Here is a 20430-nt window from a genome sequence, read left to right on the forward strand (position 1 = left end):
GTGTGTATTTTTGTGGTTTTGGTGTGTTCGGCTTCCTGTGTCTTGAGATACCATTATCTCCGAGAGACAGCGACGCTTGGGCGGGCTTATGTTTTCATGTTGCTAGGGGTCTGTGCATAAAGACTGTGTATCTTGCCTGAAATAAACAGGGTTTTTTTCGCCCTTCACTAGGTCTCGAATAGTGTTTGGGTGATACCACGATTGCCCTTCTGCAAGCGGCTATAATCACTGGCTAGCAGCTCTAATCCCTCTAGGGCTGGGCACAACATGGAAGGAGCGACCACAGGCAGTAGTAACCCATCCTCGAGAGTATACCGCTACACCACTCTCAACAACATTCAGACGTCTATGAGGCAGGTGTTTGTTAATACCCCAAAAGAGGCGTTTTTTGACGGGGTTTGTCAGCAACGGGGCCGTGCCACCGGCTGCTTTTGGTCTTCAAGCTCCTGAAATATTGTGCAATCACCTTCGTTATTATTATTGTTAAGGGTTCCTAGGCTATTGTCGCCGTTCTGTACAATGGCATGGGCAGTTCCCTCTTTCTACTGACAATACCTCTCCCTATACAACCAAACATTCTGCAAGCACTCCCTGCTGCTCTATAGCATTGTCTTCCTACCTTTGAGTCATCAGAAATAATCTTATGTCCAAGATGCATTATCTTGCCCTTATCCACATTCAATGTCAGTTGCCACAACTTTGACCATTTTTCTAGTTTACCTATACCATTTGCCATTTTGCTTATCCCTCCTGGAACATTAACCCTGTTACATATCTTAGTAGTGTCAGCAAAAAGATATATCTTCTGCAATATCACTAATAAAAATATTAAAGAGAATGGGTCCAGGTACAGATCCCTGAGGTACCCAACTGGTGACAAGCCCATGCTCGAATATACTCCATTAACTACAACCCTCTGTTGCCTGTCACTCAGCCACTGCCTTGCCCATTCAACAATATTGGAATCCAAACTTCAAGATTTCAGTTTATGGACAAGCCTTCTATGTGCAACAGTGTCAAAATCCTTACTGAAATCTAGGTAAGCAATGTCTACTGCACCACCCTGATCTATTAATTTAGTAACCCAATACACGTTCTATTTCCTAGTTCCCTCTGTACGGCCTGACCACCTGGTTTCTGACGTGCTTACTCCACACTCCAGGTACGGTCTGCCTTACGTTGCTGCCTCATACCTCCCCTACGTTTTTGTTACATGTTTTCCCCAGGTACGTCCTGTCTCGCACTTCGCCCCCCACCTAGTCTAGATGTGGCTGGCTGTCAGAGTCTTAGGTGTCCAATAGAGGTTATCTCCCCCTGGCTTTCTTAGCCTTAGGTTAGTGGTCCCGCGACGCCAACACCCATCCTCATACTCGGAGGTACTACGCCCCTCGGGCCAAATCATAGTTAGTTGCCTCGCATGTGGCATAGAGAGGGCCTACCCTGTCACTCCCATTCTGTCTTATGCTTTACTGGTCACCGAGAGGCTGACACCCCGCCACAACGTTCAGTGGCCACGAAATCCCCTCGCGTCAACGCATAGATAGAGTCTCTCAAGCCGCTTGGCATCTAGCAGGGCCTCACCTGTCACCAACTTAGTTTTAATTGTTTCGCCGCCTTGCGGCACTAGCAAGCTGGCCAGCTCACACTGGTCCTACACTTACTCTGGTCCTTTTTCTTGCTCTGATTTCTCGCTTCTTTCTTTTAGCATGGATCAAGTACCGGAAGGTGGCGAACACTTGTTACTGCCCGACACTCCGGCCAGGTCTGGTACTCCATCTCGCAGGGGAGATTCTGCCACGCCTGCCTCCTTCGGTTCCTGGTTGATTCTTCACCTCATGACAGATTTTCGGAAATGTCAGCTCCCGTTCCCTGCATACACTAGGAAGACCGAACTGTTCTCCATTTTAGATGCTGGACCTTTCTGATGTTTTCACTCCGACCATGTAAGTAAACTCCCATTTACCTGGCTTTCTACGGTCTTCTTAGACCCCGTGAACTTACCACTACTACCATAACCAACCTACAATAATGCCTCAGGAGGTCTCACCTAGTTAATTTGGGAGACTATTATGTACTTACACTTCCTCACACTCGAACTACACATACTCTGTTCATACCACAACCACTACAGAACCTAGACATATTTTTCATACTATGTCCATGTAAGTCATGCTCTTCCTGTTGTTGATTGTAATAAATTCTAGTCTGTATCTTTTTGGCCCTCTTTATTTACAGGCCTACTGCTACGTCGGTTCCGGCACACCTCAACCAACTTTTCCTCTTCTTACACATTGCTCTCCTTACACTCTTGCCTCTGCCTTTTTATGCCCCTACCACAAATGTGAAGGCTTGGCCTGCAGTTGTGGGATGGGCATGGTCCCCTATTTAAGCTCACTACTCACCTCCACCTGTCCCGTTCGTTTCTTAGTGTTGCTTGACCCCACCCTCCTCTCCCTTTTATACTTTTCTCTATTCATTACTGGGTAGGCCCTCTTTATTTACAGGTCTACTGTTACGTTCCCCGCACACCTCAACCGACTTTTCCTCTTCTTACACATTGCTACACAGTCATACTCTCCTTACACTCTTGCCTGGGCCTTTTTATGCCCCTACCACAAGTATAAAACGAACAAGGGAACGTTGGAAAGTATAATACTGAAACTTAAATAAAATAAATAAAAAATTTAAAAAAATATATACAAAATTAGGTTTCTAATAAACATGTTTTCCTGGTAGGATAATCAAAATCAAATACACATTCACCTTATCAGTGGCTGGAATGGCACACAGTAACATAGTATCAAATTGTAACAAGTATGCCATACCTTCAAAAACAAAAGAAACAAAGGATCTATTAAAGCATATGCCGACAAATCTTTTAAAGATTTTCCCGTGTGGTTTTCAAAATGAACGTAGGAAGTTGGAAAGCAAAATACTGAAATTGACATTGAAAATAAAAAAATAAAAAGCGATTTAGGTTCTTATAAACTTGGTAAGATTCTTCGTTTTTTCCTGCTTTCATTATTTATACATTTTCTGATGCACATTTAAACAGCTACGAATCTCTCAAAAATGTTAGGATTCTGACTGAAACTGGGAATTGGGGTGGGTGGAGAGAGAGAAAATGATTATCTAGCTCCAAGGAGAAAAAAAAAAGCAATATACATATATAAATCATAGAAAATGGGATGAATGGTTCTGTTTTTAGGTATAATTATTTCCAAGTGCTTGTATTATTGTTAATGTACTTTATTATGCCTCACAGCAGGACCGGTTTGCTAATAAAGTGCAGGATATTAGCCAATAGAAATAAAGACCATAGTCCTGGATAATAAAGGGTGCGGGAGGAAGGGATTGACAAGCTCGTTTGGTTGAAGACATAGTGGCTCTGAAAAGAGCCTTTGGTTGGAGAAATGAAGAGATTGGTCAGGAGAATGGCATTAAGCGCGCTCTCCTCTAATCCTGCGAGCCAGCTGGATGTCTTTGGGCATGATGGTCACTCTCTTGGCGTGGATGGCACACAGGTTGGTATCCTCGAAGAGACCAACCAGGTAAGCCTCGCTAGCCTCTTGCAAGGCCATGACAGCAGAGCTCTGGAAGCGCAGGTCGGTTTTGAAGTCCTGGGCGATCTCACGGACCAGGCGCTGGAAGGGCAGTTTGCGGATCAGCAGCTCAGTGGATTTCTGATAGCGACGGATTTCCCGAAGAGCTACCGTGCCAGGGCGGTAACGGTGAGGTTTCTTGACACCACCGGTAGCGGGAGCGCTTTTCCTGGCAGCCTTGGTGGCCAGCTGCTTCCTGGGAGCCTTCCCTCCGGTGGATTTACGGGCTGTCTGCTTAGTACGGGCCATTCTGTCAAACTGAGCGTCTCACCTACCACAAGGTTATCAGGAGCTATGGCTAGAGAGCCGCGAGCCCGAGTTCTTTATAGATGAAAGATGGATATGATTGGACACAATGTACCACGCCCCTAACTCTGATAGGAGAGAGACGCTGCCACTTGGAGACAAAAGTGTAGATTGAAATACTGTTTCAGCACCTTGTACACGTAGATGGCATAGCTCTCCTTCCTGCTCTTTCTGCGCTTCTTCCCATCCTTCTTCTGGGTCTTGGTCACGGCTTTTTTAGAGCCCTTCTTGGGTGCGGGAGCGGACTTGGCTGGTTCAGGCATGATGATCAGAGAAATCTTACGAAATTTCCAACAGAATAAGGAACACGTTCCCCAGCTGCTCTATATATAGAAGCCCTGGCAGTAAAGCCTGACCTGTGTGCATTTTCTATTGGTTCGTTCAGTAAGAGCATTGAGCATGGAACGCGGTAACCTACAGCGATTGGTTACTTTCTGAGTCGGACGCTGATTGGTGGCTTTAAAATGCAACCAATTAGATTAGAGCTCGCGGTATCTGAGATGGTATAAATAGCCGTGCAGGGGGCGCCAAGGTCTAGACGATAATTCGATTTCGTTTTGAAAATGTCAGGAAGAGGCAAACAGGGCGGCAAAGTCAGGGCTAAAGCCAAGACCCGATCATCCAGAGCAGGTCTGCAGTTCCCAGTCGGCCGTGTCCACAGGCTGCTCAGAAAGGGCAATTATGCCGAGCGGGTTGGAGCCGGAGCTCCGGTCTATCTGGCTGCAGTGCTGGAGTATCTGACCGCCGAGATCCTGGAACTGGCTGGGAATGCAGCCCGAGACAACAAGAAGACCCGCATCATCCCCCGCCATCTGCAGCTCGCTGTGCGCAACGACGAGGAGCTCAACAAACTGCTCGGAGGGGTCACCATAGCCCAGGGTGGGGTATTGCCCAATATCCAGGCTGTTTTACTGCCCAAGAAAACCGACAGCCACAAGCCAGCCAAGAGCAAGTAACTCCACTGTCCCTCAGCTCCCAAACTTACACAAAGGCTCTTTTAAGAGCCACCCACAATCCCCAGAAAGAGCTCACACTGATATATGACTGTATGGAGGTGATCACTGTCTTGCTACATTCTTATACGGTTATTCACTACAGTGACACGTCAAAGGGAATTTAGTATTTAAGGGTCTAATACCTCTTTTTTACAGTCTCTGTAATTCGGCTAACGAACTAAGTGATGCTTTTCAAATTTCCATTAAAACACACCTAGCGGACTTTCCCTTTCTAACCATTGCTATTACTAGTTATACACTGGGGAGTCTTTAGTGAAACACAAGAAATCGATCAAAAGCGGATTAATAGTTAAGTCACTATTGTGAACAATAGGAAAGTGCTGCATATCATATATAAGGTGGAAGGAAGTAAAGACTCCAATCCATCCCGATTTTCACACATCGGTAGATTCAATTAAACTTGAATTTCAGATTTGAGATCTTTTGGGTTTTTTTTTGCCTCAATTTTATAATTCAGGTTTTAGTGAATGAGCATGCCTCTCTTTCTACTGGTAATGCAAAAGAGGGCGGCAAATTCCAATTTCAAGTGACTTCCAATCATGCCACAAAAAAAAAAATCTCAACTCCAAAGCCAGTCAGATTTCTCCTAGGTGGGATTTAGTCACACCATATGGCCATGTGGGGGTCCTCTCCTGCTTCAAAATAACCCAGTATGCCATACGGTGTAACTAAATTCCGTATTGTCAAGATAGGTCTAAGTAAGTAGTATTGTAAGCTTTCATGCTGTATTTTGGGATGTGCTCTCCTTCACATGTACAAACCTTTTGGAAATGTATTACTGTTCTGCTTTAATTGTACTACGTTGTTTATTTTGTTTTCCATATTTCTAAACACTAAAAATATAGATGAACCAAAAACCCTCTCCCCTCCCCCTTTTTAAAAAATAAATAAATATATATTTATTCTTGATGTGGTATCATTCAAGTAAGACACATAAAGTCATAGCTTTCCCATATTTTGTAAATTCTAGTAGGCTTAAATTTGTATACTTTCATATCACTAGAAATGAGGCAAATCTAATCAACATGAGGTTGAGGGTCAATCATCAAAGCCTGGGCCTCCTCCCTATTTTCTTCTCCCTTGCACAGTGGGTCAGCTAACTGCCTCCATCCACACATCAGGACATGCATGCACACATTCACACGGCAAGGGATTTTATATACCACTCGAGATAATATTCTCAAAGCCAAGCGACTTTTTCTAAAAATGGTTTTCACTGAGACCTCATTGTGGGGCTGGACTATTCACGGTCCACAGACCCAACCCATGGGCAGCCTAGATTTCCTTTAAAACAGCCTTCTGTCCTCTAGGTAAGCCCACTGGTGCAAAATGGTAGAGGAGGGGTAGTCTCAATTAGGGTCACTACAGGCCACCTTTCACACACCTGGCTTACACACAGGTTCCCTCGCCCACAGGCCATCATTCCCAGCTATTTAAATACCCTCCCTCTCACAGGAAAAGTACAACATTAACTTTCACAAGGTAAGTACAAAAGAAAAAATGCATTACTGTAAAACCAAAAATAAAAGCAGGTTGTGTCAAATAGACAGTGTGTCTGGGAAAACAAACAGCCCCAATGCAACCCATATGCCAGGCCGGGTGGTTTATAGAGGGTCTTGGCTCTTCTCCTCACCACCTCGTCTCAGACTGATTACGGCTTTGGGTGGATCTACATTCACCCTCGATAGTCGTAGAGGCGTCAATTGAAGGGTGCAAGTGACTCTCCAGCCGACAGTGTTGACACAGAATCTCCTTGAGGCACCCACCACCAGAGTACCTGCATCTTCGCCACTCCATCAGGACGGAGAATGGCAAATCATCAAATATTTTATTTATTTTTTAAATTCTTTATTTTTGTTGAGGCATGTGATTATGGGGGTACAGCAAAAAGAGAGGGAGACGTTCAAGAGTTGTACAGGATGGGGTCGTCATAACATATTGACAAAGTCTCCTATGATTATCAACCTCATTTTATATATATATAGTAACATGCTGTGGCTAAATACTGTTATCTCTTGCTTTAATACTGTAATCTCTCGCATTGATACTGTTTCCTCTCGCTTTAATATTGTTATCTCTCGCTTTAATACTGTTATCTCTCGCCTTAATACGGTTATCTCTCGCTTTAATACGGTTATCTCTCGCTTTAATACGGTTGTCTTCTCGACTTAATACTGTCAACGTATAGTAGCTTACATGCAAGGCTGTACTCGGTTGGGACAGGTTAATTATTAAACGTTAGGTTACATGCTAGACAGACATATTATATAATAAAGACCACTGACTACCAATTGTATTGTAGTCAAGGATAGCTATAACAAAATGAGGGTATGTTAGGCTAGGTGATATACAGTGCTCCGCATTAATGTTAGGTACACACAAATATATGTATATTAACAGCCGCATAGTTACTCTTTCAGGAGATGGAATTACCCTTGTGAGTACACTTTTGATGGGCAGTCAGTGGTCGCCTGCCAAGGGACCCCCCTAAATATATCTCGAAGCATTTAAATAAAAGGGGATATAAGGACTGCTATGGTAGTTATAGTCCCGATGTGTGTCATGTTCGTATGGTGGCAGTCCCTGTATGGGCGATCCAGACGAGTGTCTGTCTTAGGCGGGAAAAGAGTCCCTGTTGCCGTGCCGATCATCGTGTACAGTATGGTGGCTGTAGGTGGTTAATCCGCGTTCGTTGGCCCGCATGCAGTGTGGAAGGTAAGGTTAAGTTGTTGTCCCTCTGTAGTGAGGCTAGTGGGGTATGAGGATGTGCTCGCCTGTTCCTGCTTGGCGTCCTTCGGCAGTCCGTCCTTGAGAAGTCAGAAGGGAGGGTGCCTCAGTCAGCCCTCGGGCATGGATAGCTGGGCATGCAGTCTCCGCCATTTTAAAGGTGGACTCTGTGCTCTGTGGTCTCTTGTGAAGGTGCTGCTTCTAGCCGGTGCTGCCCGCAAGTTTATTCTGTGCAGGGGGAGCGGTGTGGGTCGCTTCTGAGCCTCACTGCCGGTTTTGGTGCCAGTCCCCTTGGTCTCCGCCATCTTGCACGCTGCGCTTTGGTGCTGGATCCAGGCGGCCCTGCTGCTGCTCCCGGGATGGTCGGGGCATGCGGGGGTGGGGACCGGGATCACCCCCCCGGTCCATGGGGGGGGGGAACGTCGCCACAGCTCCACGGGTCTGGCTCCTGTCTGAGCACCGATGAGCAGGATAGCGGGGCAGCGACCGTCTGCCCCACTCACCGCCGGAGTAGGCCTCGTTGATGCCAGTGAGGATTCATCCCCCAGGGGACTGAAACCGGTCGGGCCAGCCTCACCCTGGGTCCGGTACTCTCCACCCGATGTGTTTCACTGATTTTTGTCAACTTTTTATGCCAAAATAAACTGATTGCTTGTTCTTTCGTTGTAAATTTCGGGAGCTGGTCTGACATGCGACCATCTCGCTCGGCGGCCTGGCCCTGCCCCCATCATCAAATATTTTAATATGAAAGTCCTCCATATCAACAGTGGAGTGGGCATCTGGGACCACTGTTTCTTGTGCCCCTCAGGACCAGATATTTTTATGTCGATGTTGTGCTTCCAGTGATGGTACTGTGCGGTTAAGCCTCTGGACCTGTTGGGAGATCTTATCGTTTGTGTATGGGTCACAGTCAGTAGTCCCTCTCGTTCCTCCTCTCGGTATTTAACGTCGCTAATGAGTCGATTCAGGCTGCCTATTTCAGTTTGCTTTCTGCTAGGTCTGCTTTCCTAACCGCTTGTAGATCCTACAGGAGCTTTTCAATGTTCCCTTTAGCGGAGGGTGATGTGGCGGTATACCCTCTCGAGAATGGGTTACTACCGCCTGTGGTCGCCCCTTCCTAGTTGTGCCCAGTCCTAGAGTGATTATAGCTGCAAACCAGTGATTATAGTATTTTGCAGGAAGGCAAGCGTGGTATCACCCAAACACTAGTCGAGACTTAGGGAAGGGTAAACAAGAACTGTTTATTGTAGGAAAGATACAAAGTATTTATGCACAGGCATCGCTGTGTCTGGGAGATAATGGTATCTCCCGGACACAGGAAGCCGAACACACAAAAAACCCAAAACTCACCCAATACAGTAACACAACCCCATGCCATACATCACCAAATAGCTCCTGGTCCCAGCTATAATCCCTGCAAATAGCGGGGCGATCGGATGTACAGAGCCAGAGAAATCATCATATAAAGTCTGGGCTTAACACTCTGTACATTCTCACAAATAGTTCCACTTGGTTTAGGCCTGTAGAGTCAAACTACACGCCTAAACCATGCAGCAACCAATCAGCACTCACAGAGGGGAGGAGTTACAAGCTAAGCCCTTGAGGGCTCGCCGACCAATCGTGATAAATGGCGCAAACAAGTTTGAATGGCAGCTCCTTCTCCTATTGGTTGGCATGGATTTCCCAACCCAAGGTAAGCTTACCCCCAAGGGTACAATTCAGCTCCCATGGAGTTATGAAAAAAATATTGTGCAATAGCGGAATTGACTTCCGCATGGCTGATTCAGGGCAGTTGCCCGATGTGCATGACATAATGGAAGTCAAATTGAGACAGAAATGTTCCATCTAGTGATTTGCTGCCGCATTCACGGCTTGCCAACTACTCGCGATGTAGCCCCGCTTCCTAGTCGCATGTCTCTGCACCCTCATCAAGTGGCTCTGCTGCTCCTTCACAATGTCACTGTCCCATTGTCCACACTGTCACTGTCCCACACTGTCAGACTACTCCCTCTCCCACAATATAACTGCCCCAAGTTGTCACACTGCCCCCTCCATCACATTGTCACTGTCCCATTGCCCACAGTGTCACTGTCCCACTGCCCCACACTGTTAGACTACTCCCTCCCCCACAATGTCACTTACCCAAGCTGTCACACTGCCGCCTCCAAACACACACTGTCCCCTCCACCACAATGTCACAGGCCCCAAGCTGTCGCACTGCCAACTCCCAACATACACTGTCACGCTGCCCCCTCCACCACAATGTCACTGCCGCAAGCTGTCACACTGCCACTCCCAACACACACTGTCCCCTACACCACAATGTCACTGCCCCACTCCTACAATGTCATTGTCCCACACTGTCACACTGCCTCACACTGTCATTGCCCCACACTATCAGACTACTCCCTCCCCCACAATGGCACTGCCCCAAGTTGTCACACTACCCCCTCACACACACTGTCACACTACACCCTCCACATACTGTCACTGCCTCCCTCGGCCCCACACCCCACTACCTCAACCCTATAACCCCCAGCCCTCCACACAGCACCCCATGGCTACCACAGTAGAGCCACATCGCACCAACCCTCGCTGTTTACCCTTGTAAACAGCCCAGGCATTACAGGAACAACTGCCCCCAGCAAATCCGGATGGAGTGGAACTGACCCCCATCTAACCAGCCCTGAGCCGGAGCCCACTGTGAAGAGGGAAACCGTTACGGGGGTGGTCCAGGCGCAACCCAGGAAATTTGGCCAGTGCTTCATGAGATGGCCCCGGTACAAGCTGTGGAGGACAGCCATGCCGAGCATAGGCAAGTTGTCAAAATAAATGGCAAGGAGGCTCAGGGGCTAAGAGACACGAGGGGCACTCTGACCCTAGTACAGCCGCACCAGGTTAGCACCACGGCAAATACCGGCCGGACTGTGGCTGGTAGAGTCGCCGGCGGAGCCATCAATACACAGAGGTCGGCATCATGCAAGACTTACCGGCAGAGGTGTGAATACATACACACACACACACACACAGATTTCTGAATGCACACAGGCGTTGCTGAATGCACACAGGCTGATTTATACACGTACACACAGACTGCTGAGTCCATACACACAGACATACAGACTGCTGAGTCCATACACACACACACAGACATACAGACTGCTGAGTACAGACACAGACTGCTGAGTCCATATACACACACAGACTGCTGAGTCCATACACAGACACACACACACAGACTGCTGAGTCCATACACAGACACACACACACACATACTGCTGATTCCATACACACACACACAGACTGCTGAGTCCATACACACACACACAGACATACAGACTGCTGAGTCCATACACACACACACAGACATACAGACTGCTGAGTACAGACACAGACTGCTGAGTCCATATACACACACAGACTGCTGAGTCCATACACAGACACACACACACAGACTGCTGAGTCCATACACAGACACACACACACACATACTGCTGATTCCATACACACACACAGACTGCTGAGTCCACACACACACACACACACACATACACAGACTGCTGAGTCCATACACCCACAGACTGCTGAGTCCATACACCCACAGACTGCTGAATCCATACACACGCACAGACTGCTGAGTCCATACACCCACAGACACACAGGCTGCTGAGTCCATACACAGGCAGAGACTGCTGAGTCCATAAACACACACACACACACACACAGATTGTTGAGTCTTTACACACATACAGACTGCTGAGTTCATACACACACACAGACTGCTGAGTCCATATACACACACACAAACACACACACACAGACTGCTGAGTCCTTACACACACACAGACTGCTGAGTAGGACTGCCATCAGAAATTTTAGGGCCCCTGACACAGTTTAAGATCTGGGCCCCCGGGGCCAGCACCAAGTCTGCCCACAAGGATGAAGTGTGTGTGTATAGTGGATGTAGAATGTGTGTCATGGATGCAGTGTGTATAGTGGATGTAGAATGTGTGTAGTGGATGCGGTATTTGTGTCATGGATGCAGTGTGTATAGTGGATGCAGTATGTGTGTCATGGATGCAGTGTGTATAGTGGATGCAGATTGTACATTTAGTGTAATGTATGTAATGTTTGTATGCATGCATTAGATGCAGAGTGTGTGTGTAGTGAATGTAGGTGTGTATAGTGAATGCAGAGTGTGTGTTTTTGTAGTGGATGTAGTGTGTATAGTGAATGTAGTGTGTATAGTGAATGTAGTGTGTTTGTAGTGAGTGCAAAGTGTGTTTAGTAAATGTAAAATGCAACTAGTGAGTGCAACGTGTGTATAGTGAATGCAGTGTGTGTGTGTTTGTGTGTAGTGCAAAGTGTGTTTAATGAATGTAGTGTGTGTGTGTGTGTAGTACCGAGCGTGTTTAGTAAATGTAGTGTGTAGTGAGTGAAATGTGTGTGTATAGTGAATGTAGTGTGTGTGTGTAGTGCAAAGTGTGCTTAGTGAATGTAGTGCAAAGTGTGTTTAGTGAATGTAGTGTGTGTGTAGGGCAGAGTGTGTTTAGTGAATGTAGTGTGAGTATGTGTAGTGCAGAATGTGTTTAGTGAATGTAGTGTGTGTAGTGCAAAATGTGTATAGTGAATGTAGTGTGTGTGTGTAGAGCAAAATGTGTATAGTGAATGTAGTGTGTAGCGCAAAGTGTGTTTAGTGAATGTAGTGTGTGTGTAGTGCACAGTGTGTTTAGTAAATGTAGTGTTTGTAGGGAGTGCAGAGTGTGTTTAGTGAATGTAGTGTATGTGTAGTGCAGAGTATGTTTAGTGAATGTAGTGTGTGTGTGTGTGTGTAGTGCAGAGTGTGTTTAGTGAATGTAGTGTGTGTGTAGTGCAGAGTGTGTTTAGTGAACCTAGTATGTGTGTGTGTGTAGTATTTTTTTTATTTGTGTGTGTATATTTCAATTTTATTCCCCCCTCCCTGGTTCTTACCATGCCAGGGAGGGGGGAGATCGCATTCCCTGTTGGTCCAGTGGCATGGTGGAGGGTGCCAGCCGCGGTACATTGAAGAGGGGGCCCAGCAACACACACTGTCTTCCTTTCCAGCTCCCCTCTGACTAACTCTCGCGAGACAGGCCTGCGTGCTGTGCGCTCTGGCGGCCGCAGGAAAGTTAGACAGAGAGCAGCTGGAAAGGAGGACAGAGTGTGCTGCTTTGCCCCCCTCTGCAATGTACAGGTAGCAGGGCGCCCTCTGTGCACGTATATATAGCGAAAATCGCTAGATATATATATGTGCACATAATGAATGTGGGGCTCGGGCCCCCCAGGACCGCCGGGCCCATGACAACCGTTATGGTTGTCATGCCCTGATGGCGGCCCTGCTGCTGAGTCCAAACACACACACACACACACACACAGACTGCTGAGTCCAAACACACACACAGACTGCTGAGTCCATACACACATACACACACACACAGACTGATGAGTCCATACACATTCTGCTGAGTCCATACACACACACACACACACACAGACGGCTGAGTCCATACACACACACACACACAGACTGCTGAGTCCATACACACACACACACACACACACACACAGACTGCTGAGTCCATATACACACACACACGCACACACACAGACTGCTGAGTCCATATACACATACACACACACACAGACTGATGAGTCCATACACAGACTGCTGAGTCCATACACACATACACACACACACAGACTGATGAGTCCATACACAGACTGCTGAGTCCACACACACACACACACACACACACAGACTGCTGAGTCCATACACACACACACACAGACTGCTGAGTCCATACACACACACACACACACACACAGACTGCTGAGTCTATACACACACACACAGACTGCTGAGTCCATACACACACACACACACACACAGACTGCTGAGTCCATACACAGACACACACACACACACACACAGACGGCTGAGTCCATACACACACACACACAGACTGCTGAGTCCATACACACACACACACACACACAGACTGATGAGTCCATACACACACAGACTGCTGAGTCCATACACACACACACAGACTGATGAGTCCATACACACACAGACTGCTGAGTCCATACACACACACACACACACACAGAGAGACTGCTGAGTCCATACACACACACACACAGACTGCTGAGTCCATATACACACGCACACACACAGACTGCTGAGTCCATACACACACACACACACACAGACTGCTGAGCCCACACACACACACACACACAGACTGCTGAGTCCATACACACACACACAAGCTTCCTCACTAGCAGAGACACACACACACCTGAGCACATCAAGCCTACCTGTTGCTGGGGGTCAGACACTCAGACATCTTCTGGCCTTTGCAGAGCAGCAGCATGGGCTGCTGCTTAACGGCAGGGGCGGGGCTTATTTCCGGGAGGTGGGGCTTCATTTGGGGCGCGGCCTGTGCCGGGGAGCCTGTCAGTGCTCCCTCCGGCCACAGACAGCCCCCAGCACCGCTCCAGCTCCTCTCTCCTGCATACCCTCGGGCTGTCACACACTGTTACAGCCCGAGGGAATCGAATTTAAACACATGGACAGCAGGTTGCTGGCATTTGAGGGGGCCCAAGGGGGGGCACAGCATGATGTAGGGGGGGGGCATGCCCACCCCCAGCGACACCACTGTAGCCTGTTGCGGCTAAGGCTTTCTTCAGCGCGGCCAGTGACACACCTCCGAAACTCAAGAAGTATGAACGCAGTCACTGAGTGCTATATCCACATGATCCCACTTGCTTGCCCGCATGGCTTTCACGTTCCCCTGTGGGGGATCGCCCTACCTGCTCCTAAAGGAGCCATAATCACTAGCCGGGGAAGCTGGCCAGGCATGAGGCTCCTGGATCCTCCCTGGACAGTGATTATGGCTCCTTCAGGAGCAGGTAGGGCGTTCCCCTGCAGGGGAACCTGAAAACTATGCAGGCATTCAAGTGGTCACATGTGGGTATGGCGCCCTTTCTACCCATTTGCCGGCGAAACACCTCCCCTCCCTGAGTGCCAATTGGTGCAAATTGGTTCATGGCCTTTCTCCTGATTGGCCATCACGTGGTTGAGATGCAAAGTTTGAATCCACCGGACAAAATCAAGTGATTCTGTGGAGCTATTTTCGGGTATGTACAGAGTCTCAAGCCCAGACTTTGTACGATGATTTCTCGGGCTCTGCACATCCGATAGCTCCGCTATTTGCAGGGATCATAGCTGAGACCAGGCGCTATTGTATGGCATGTAGGGTTGTGTTACTGTACAGTGTGTATTTTTGTGGTTTTGGTGTGTTCGGCTTCCTGTGTCTTGAGATACCATTATCTCCGAGAGACAGCGACGCTTGGGCGGGCTTATGTTTTCATGTTGCTAGGGGTCTGTGCATAAAGACTGTGTATCTTGCCTGAAATAAACAGGGTTTTTTTCGCCCTTCACTAGGTCTCGAATAGTGTTTGGGTGATACCACGATTGCCCTTCTGCAAGCGGCTATAATCACTGGCTAGCAGCTCTAATCCCTCTAGGGCTGGGCACAACATGGAAGGAGCGACCACAGGCAGTAGTAACCCATCCTCAAGAGTATACCGCTACACCACTCTCAACAACATTCAGACGTCTATGAGGCAGGTGTTTGTTAATACCCCAAAAGAGGCGTTTTTTGACGGGGTTTGTCAGCAACGGGGCCGTGCCACCGGCTGCTTTTGGTCTTCAAGCTCCTGAAATATTGTGCAATCACCTTCGTTATTATTATTGTTAAGGGTTCCTAGGCTATTGTCGCCGTTCTGTACAATGGCATGGGCAGTTCCCTCTTTCTACTGCCAATACCTCTCCCTATACAACCAAACATTCTGCAAGCACTCCCTGCTGCTCTATAGCATTGTCTTCCTACCTTTGAGTCATCAGAAATAATCTTATGTCCAAGATGCATTATCTTGCCCTTATCCACATTCAATGTCAGTTGCCACAACTTTGACCATTTTTCTAGTTTACCTATACCATTTGCCATTTTGCTTATCCCTCCTGGAACATTAACCCTGTTACATATCTTAGTAGTGTCAGCAAAAAGATATATCTTCTGCAATATCACTAATAAAAATATTAAAGAGAATGGGTCCAGGTACAGATCCCTGAGGTACCCAACTGGTGACAAGCCCATGCTCGAATATACTCCATTAACTACAACCCTCTGTTGCCTGTCACTCAGCCACTGCCTTGCCCATTCAACAATATTGGAATCCAAACTTCAAGATTTCAGTTTATGGACAAGCCTTCTATGTGCAACAGTGTCAAAATCCTTACTGAAATCTAGGTAAGCAATGTCTACTGCACCACCCTGATCTATTAATTTAGTAACCCAATACACGTTCTATTTCCTAGTTCCCTCTGTACGGCCTGACCACCTGGTTTCTGACGTGCTTACTCCACACTCCAGGTACGGTCTGCCTTACGTTGCTGCCTCATACCTCCCCTACGTTTTTGTTACATGTTTTCCCCAGGTACGTCCTGTCTCGCACTTCGCCCCCCACCTAGTCTAGATGTGGCTGGCTGTCAGAGTCTTAGGTGTCCAATAGAGGTTATCTCCCCCTGGCTTTCTTAGCCTTAGGTTAGTGGTCCCGCGACGCCAACACCCATCCTCATACTCGGAGGTACTACGCCCCTCGGGCCAAATCATAGTTAGTTGCCTCGCATGTGGCATAGAGAGGGCCTACCCTGTCACTCCCATTCTGTCTTATGCTTTACTGGTCACCGAGAGGCTGACACCCCGCCACAACGTTCAGTGGCCACGAAATCCCCTCGCGTCAACGCATAGATAGAGTCTCTCAAGCCGCTTGGCATCTAGCAGGGCCTCACCTGTCACCAACTTAGTTTTAATTGTTTCGCCGCCTTGCGGCACTAGCAAGCTGGCCAGCTCACACTGGTCCTACACTTACTCTGGTCCTTTTTCTTGCTCTGATTTCTCGCTTCTTTCTTTTAGCATGGATCAAGTACCGGAAGGTGGCGAACACTTGTTACTGCCCGACACTCCGGCCAGGTCTGGTACTCCATCTCGCAGGGGAGATTCTGCCACGCCTGCCTCCTTCGGTTCCTGGTTGATTCTTCACCTCATGACAGATTTTCGGAAATGTCAGCTCCCGTTCCCTGCATACACTAGGAAGACCGAACTGTTCTCCATTTTAGATGCTGGACCTTTCTGATGTTTTCACTCCGACCATGTAAGTAAACTCCCATTTACCTGGCTTTCTACGGTCTTCTTAGACCCCGTGAACTTACCACTACTACCATAACCAACCTACAATAATGCCTCAGGAGGTCTCACCTAGTTAATTTGGGAGACTATTATGTACTTACACTTCCTCACACTCGAACTACACATACTCTGTTCATACCACAACCACTACAGAACCTAGACATATTTTTCATACTATGTCCATGTAAGTCATGCTCTTCCTGTTGTTGATTGTAATAAATTCTAGTCTGTATCTTTTTGGCCCTCTTTATTTACAGGCCTACTGCTACGTCGGTTCCGGCACACCTCAACCAACTTTTCCTCTTCTTACACATTGCTCTCCTTACACTCTTGCCTCTGCCTTTTTATGCCCCTACCACAAATGTGAAGGCTTGGCCTGCAGTTGTGGGATGGGCATGGTCCCCTATTTAAGCTCACTACTCACCTCCACCTGTCCCGTTCGTTTCTTAGTGTTGCTTGACCCCACCCTCCTCTCCCTTTTATACTTTTCTCTATTCATTACTGGGTAGGCCCTCTTTATTTACAGGTCTACTGCTACGTTCCCCGCACACCTCAACCGACTTTTCCTCTTCTTACACATTGCTACACAGTCATACTCTCCTTACACTCTTGCCTGGGCCTTTTTATGCCCCTACCACAAGTATAAAACGAACAAGGGAACGTTGGAAAGTATAATACTGAAACTTAAATAAAATAAATAAAAAATTTAAAAAAATATATACAAAATTAGGTTTCTAATAAACATGTTTTCCTGGTAGGATAATCAAAATCAAATACACATTCACCTTATCAGTGGCTGGAATGGCACACAGTAACATAGTATCAAATTGTAACAAGTATGCCATACCTTCAAAAACAAAAGAAACAAAGGATCTATTAAAGCATATGCCGACAAATCTTTTAAAGATTTTCCCGTGTGGTTTTCAAAATGAACGTAGGAAGTTGGAAAGCAAAATACTGAAATTGACATTGAAAATAAAAAAATAAAAAGCGATTTAGGTTCTTATAAACTTGGTAAGATTCTTCGTTTTTTCCTGCTTTCATTATTTATACATTTTCTGATGCACATTTAAACAGCTACGAATCTCTCAAAAATGTTAGGATTCTGACTGAAACTGGGAATTGGGGTGGGTGGAGAGAGAGAAAATGATTATCTAGCTCCAAGGAGAAAAAAAAAAGCAATATACATATATAAATCATAGAAAATGGGATGAATGGTTCTGTTTTTAGGTATAATTATTTCCAAGTGCTTGTATTATTGTTAATGTACTTTATTATGCCTCACAGCAGGACCGGTTTGCTAATAAAGTGCAGGATATTAGCCAATAGAAATAAAGACCATAGTCCTGGATAATAAAGGGTGCGGGAGGAAGGGATTGACAAGCTCGTTTGGTTGAAGACATAGTGGCTCTGAAAAGAGCCTTTGGTTGGAGAAATGAAGAGATTGGTCAGGAGAATGGCATTAAGCGCGCTCTCCTCTAATCCTGCGAGCCAGCTGGATGTCTTTGGGCATGATGGTCACTCTCTTGGCGTGGATGGCACACAGGTTGGTATCCTCGAAGAGACCAACCAGGTAAGCCTCGCTAGCCTCTTGCAAGGCCATGACAGCAGAGCTCTGGAAGCGCAGGTCGGTTTTGAAGTCCTGGGCGATCTCACGGACCAGGCGCTGGAAGGGCAGTTTGCGGATCAGCAGCTCAGTGGATTTCTGATAGCGACGGATTTCCCGAAGAGCTACCGTGCCAGGGCGGTAACGGTGAGGTTTCTTGACACCACCGGTAGCGGGAGCGCTTTTCCTGGCAGCCTTGGTGGCCAGCTGCTTCCTGGGAGCCTTCCCTCCGGTGGATTTACGGGCTGTCTGCTTAGTACGGGCCATTCTGTCAAACTGAGCGTCTCACCTACCACAAGGTTATCAGGAGCTATGGCTAGAGAGCCGCGAGCCCGAGTTCTTTATAGATGAAAGATGGATATGATTGGACACAATGTACCACGCCCCTAACTCTGATAGGAGAGAGACGCTGCCACTTGGAGACAAAAGTGTAGATTGAAATACTGTTTCAGCACCTTGTACACGTAGATGGCATAGCTCTCCTTCCTGCTCTTTCTGCGCTTCTTCCCATCCTTCTTCTGGGTCTTGGTCACGGCTTTTTTAGAGCCCTTCTTGGGTGCGGGAGCGGACTTGGCTGGTTCAGGCATGATGATCAGAGAAATCTTACGAAATTTCCAACAGAATAAGGAACACGTTCCCCAGCTGCTCTATATATAGAAGCCCTGGCAGTAAAGCCTGACCTGTGTGCATTTTCTATTGGTTCGTTCAGTAAGAGCATTGAGCATGGAACGCGGTAACCTACAGCGATTGGTTACTTTCTGAGTCGGACGCTGATTGGTGGCTTTAAAATGCAACCAATTAGATTAGAGCTTGCGGTATCTGAGATGGTATAAATAGCCGTGCAGGGGGCGCCAAGGTCTAGACGATAATTCGATTTCGTTTTGAAAATGTCAGGAAGAGGCAAACAGGGCGGCAAAGTCAGGGCTAAAGCCAAGACCCGATCATCCAGAGCAGGTCTGCAGTTCCCAGTCGGCCGTGTCCACAGGCTGCTCAGAAAGGGCAATTATGCCGAGCGGGTTGGAGCCGGAGCTCCGGTCTATCTGGCTGCAGTGCTGGAGTATCTGACCGCCGAGATCCTGGAACTGGCTGGGAATGCAGCCCGAGACAACAAGAAGACCCGCATCATCCCCCGCCATCTGCAGCTCGCTGTGCGCAACGACGAGGAGCTCAACAAACTGCTCGGAGGGGTCACCATAGCCCAGGGTGGGGTATTGCCCAATATCCAGGCTGTTTTACTGCCCAAGAAAACCGACAGCCACAAGCCAGCCAAGAGCAAGTAACTCCACTGTCCCTCAGCTCCCAAACTTACACAAAGGCTCTTTTAAGAGCCACCCACAATCCCCAGAAAGAGCTCACACTGATATATGACTGTATGGAGGTGATCACTGTCTTGCTACATTCTTATACGGTTATTCACTACAGTGACACGTCAAAGGGAATTTAGTATTTAAGGGTCTAATACCTCTTTTTTACAGTCTCTGTAATTCGGCTAACGAACTAAGTGATGCTTTTCAAATTTCCATTAAAACACACCTAGCGGACTTTCCCTTTCTAACCATTGCTATTACTAGTTATACACTGGGGAGTCTTTAGTGAAACACAAGAAATCGATCAAAAGCGGATTAATAGTTAAGTCACTATTGTGAACAATAGGAAAGTGCTGCATATCATATATAAGGTGGAAGGAAGTAAAGACTCCAATCCATCCCGATTTTCACACATCGGTAGATTCAATTAAACTTGAATTTCAGATTTGAGATCTTTTGGTTTTTTTTTTGCCTCAATTTTATAATTCAGGTTTTAGTGAATGAGCATGCCTCTCTTTCTACTGGTAATGCAAAAGAGGGCGGCAAATTCCAATTTCAAGTGACTTCCAATCATGCCACAAAAAAAAA

General features: G+C 47.1%; 2 protein-coding genes across 2 annotated transcripts; one reads left to right on the forward strand and one right to left on the reverse strand.

Moving 5' to 3' along the window:
- Nucleotides 1–3440: 3440 nt before the first annotated feature.
- LOC134566082 (uncharacterized) lies at nucleotides 3441–18802 on the reverse strand. Its single transcript, XM_063425791.1, has 3 exons — nucleotides 18400–18802; nucleotides 17715–17776; nucleotides 3441–3860 (listed from the first exon to the last, which is right to left on the reverse strand). Exons 1-3 carry the CDS (start codon nucleotides 18800–18802, stop codon nucleotides 3441–3443), a joined length of 885 nt encoding a protein of 294 aa, XP_063281861.1.
- Nucleotides 18803–19422: 620 nt separating this feature from the next.
- On the forward strand, nucleotides 19423–19815 carry LOC134566083 (histone H2A type 2-B). The gene has a single exon (XM_063425792.1). It carries the CDS (start codon nucleotides 19423–19425, stop codon nucleotides 19813–19815), a length of 393 nt encoding a protein of 130 aa, XP_063281862.1.
- Nucleotides 19816–20430: the final 615 nt, after the last annotated feature.

The sequence above is a fragment of the Pelobates fuscus genome, chromosome 6, assembly GCF_036172605.1.
Source record: "Pelobates fuscus isolate aPelFus1 chromosome 6, aPelFus1.pri, whole genome shotgun sequence".
Lineage (NCBI taxonomy): Eukaryota > Metazoa > Chordata > Amphibia > Anura > Pelobatidae > Pelobates > Pelobates fuscus.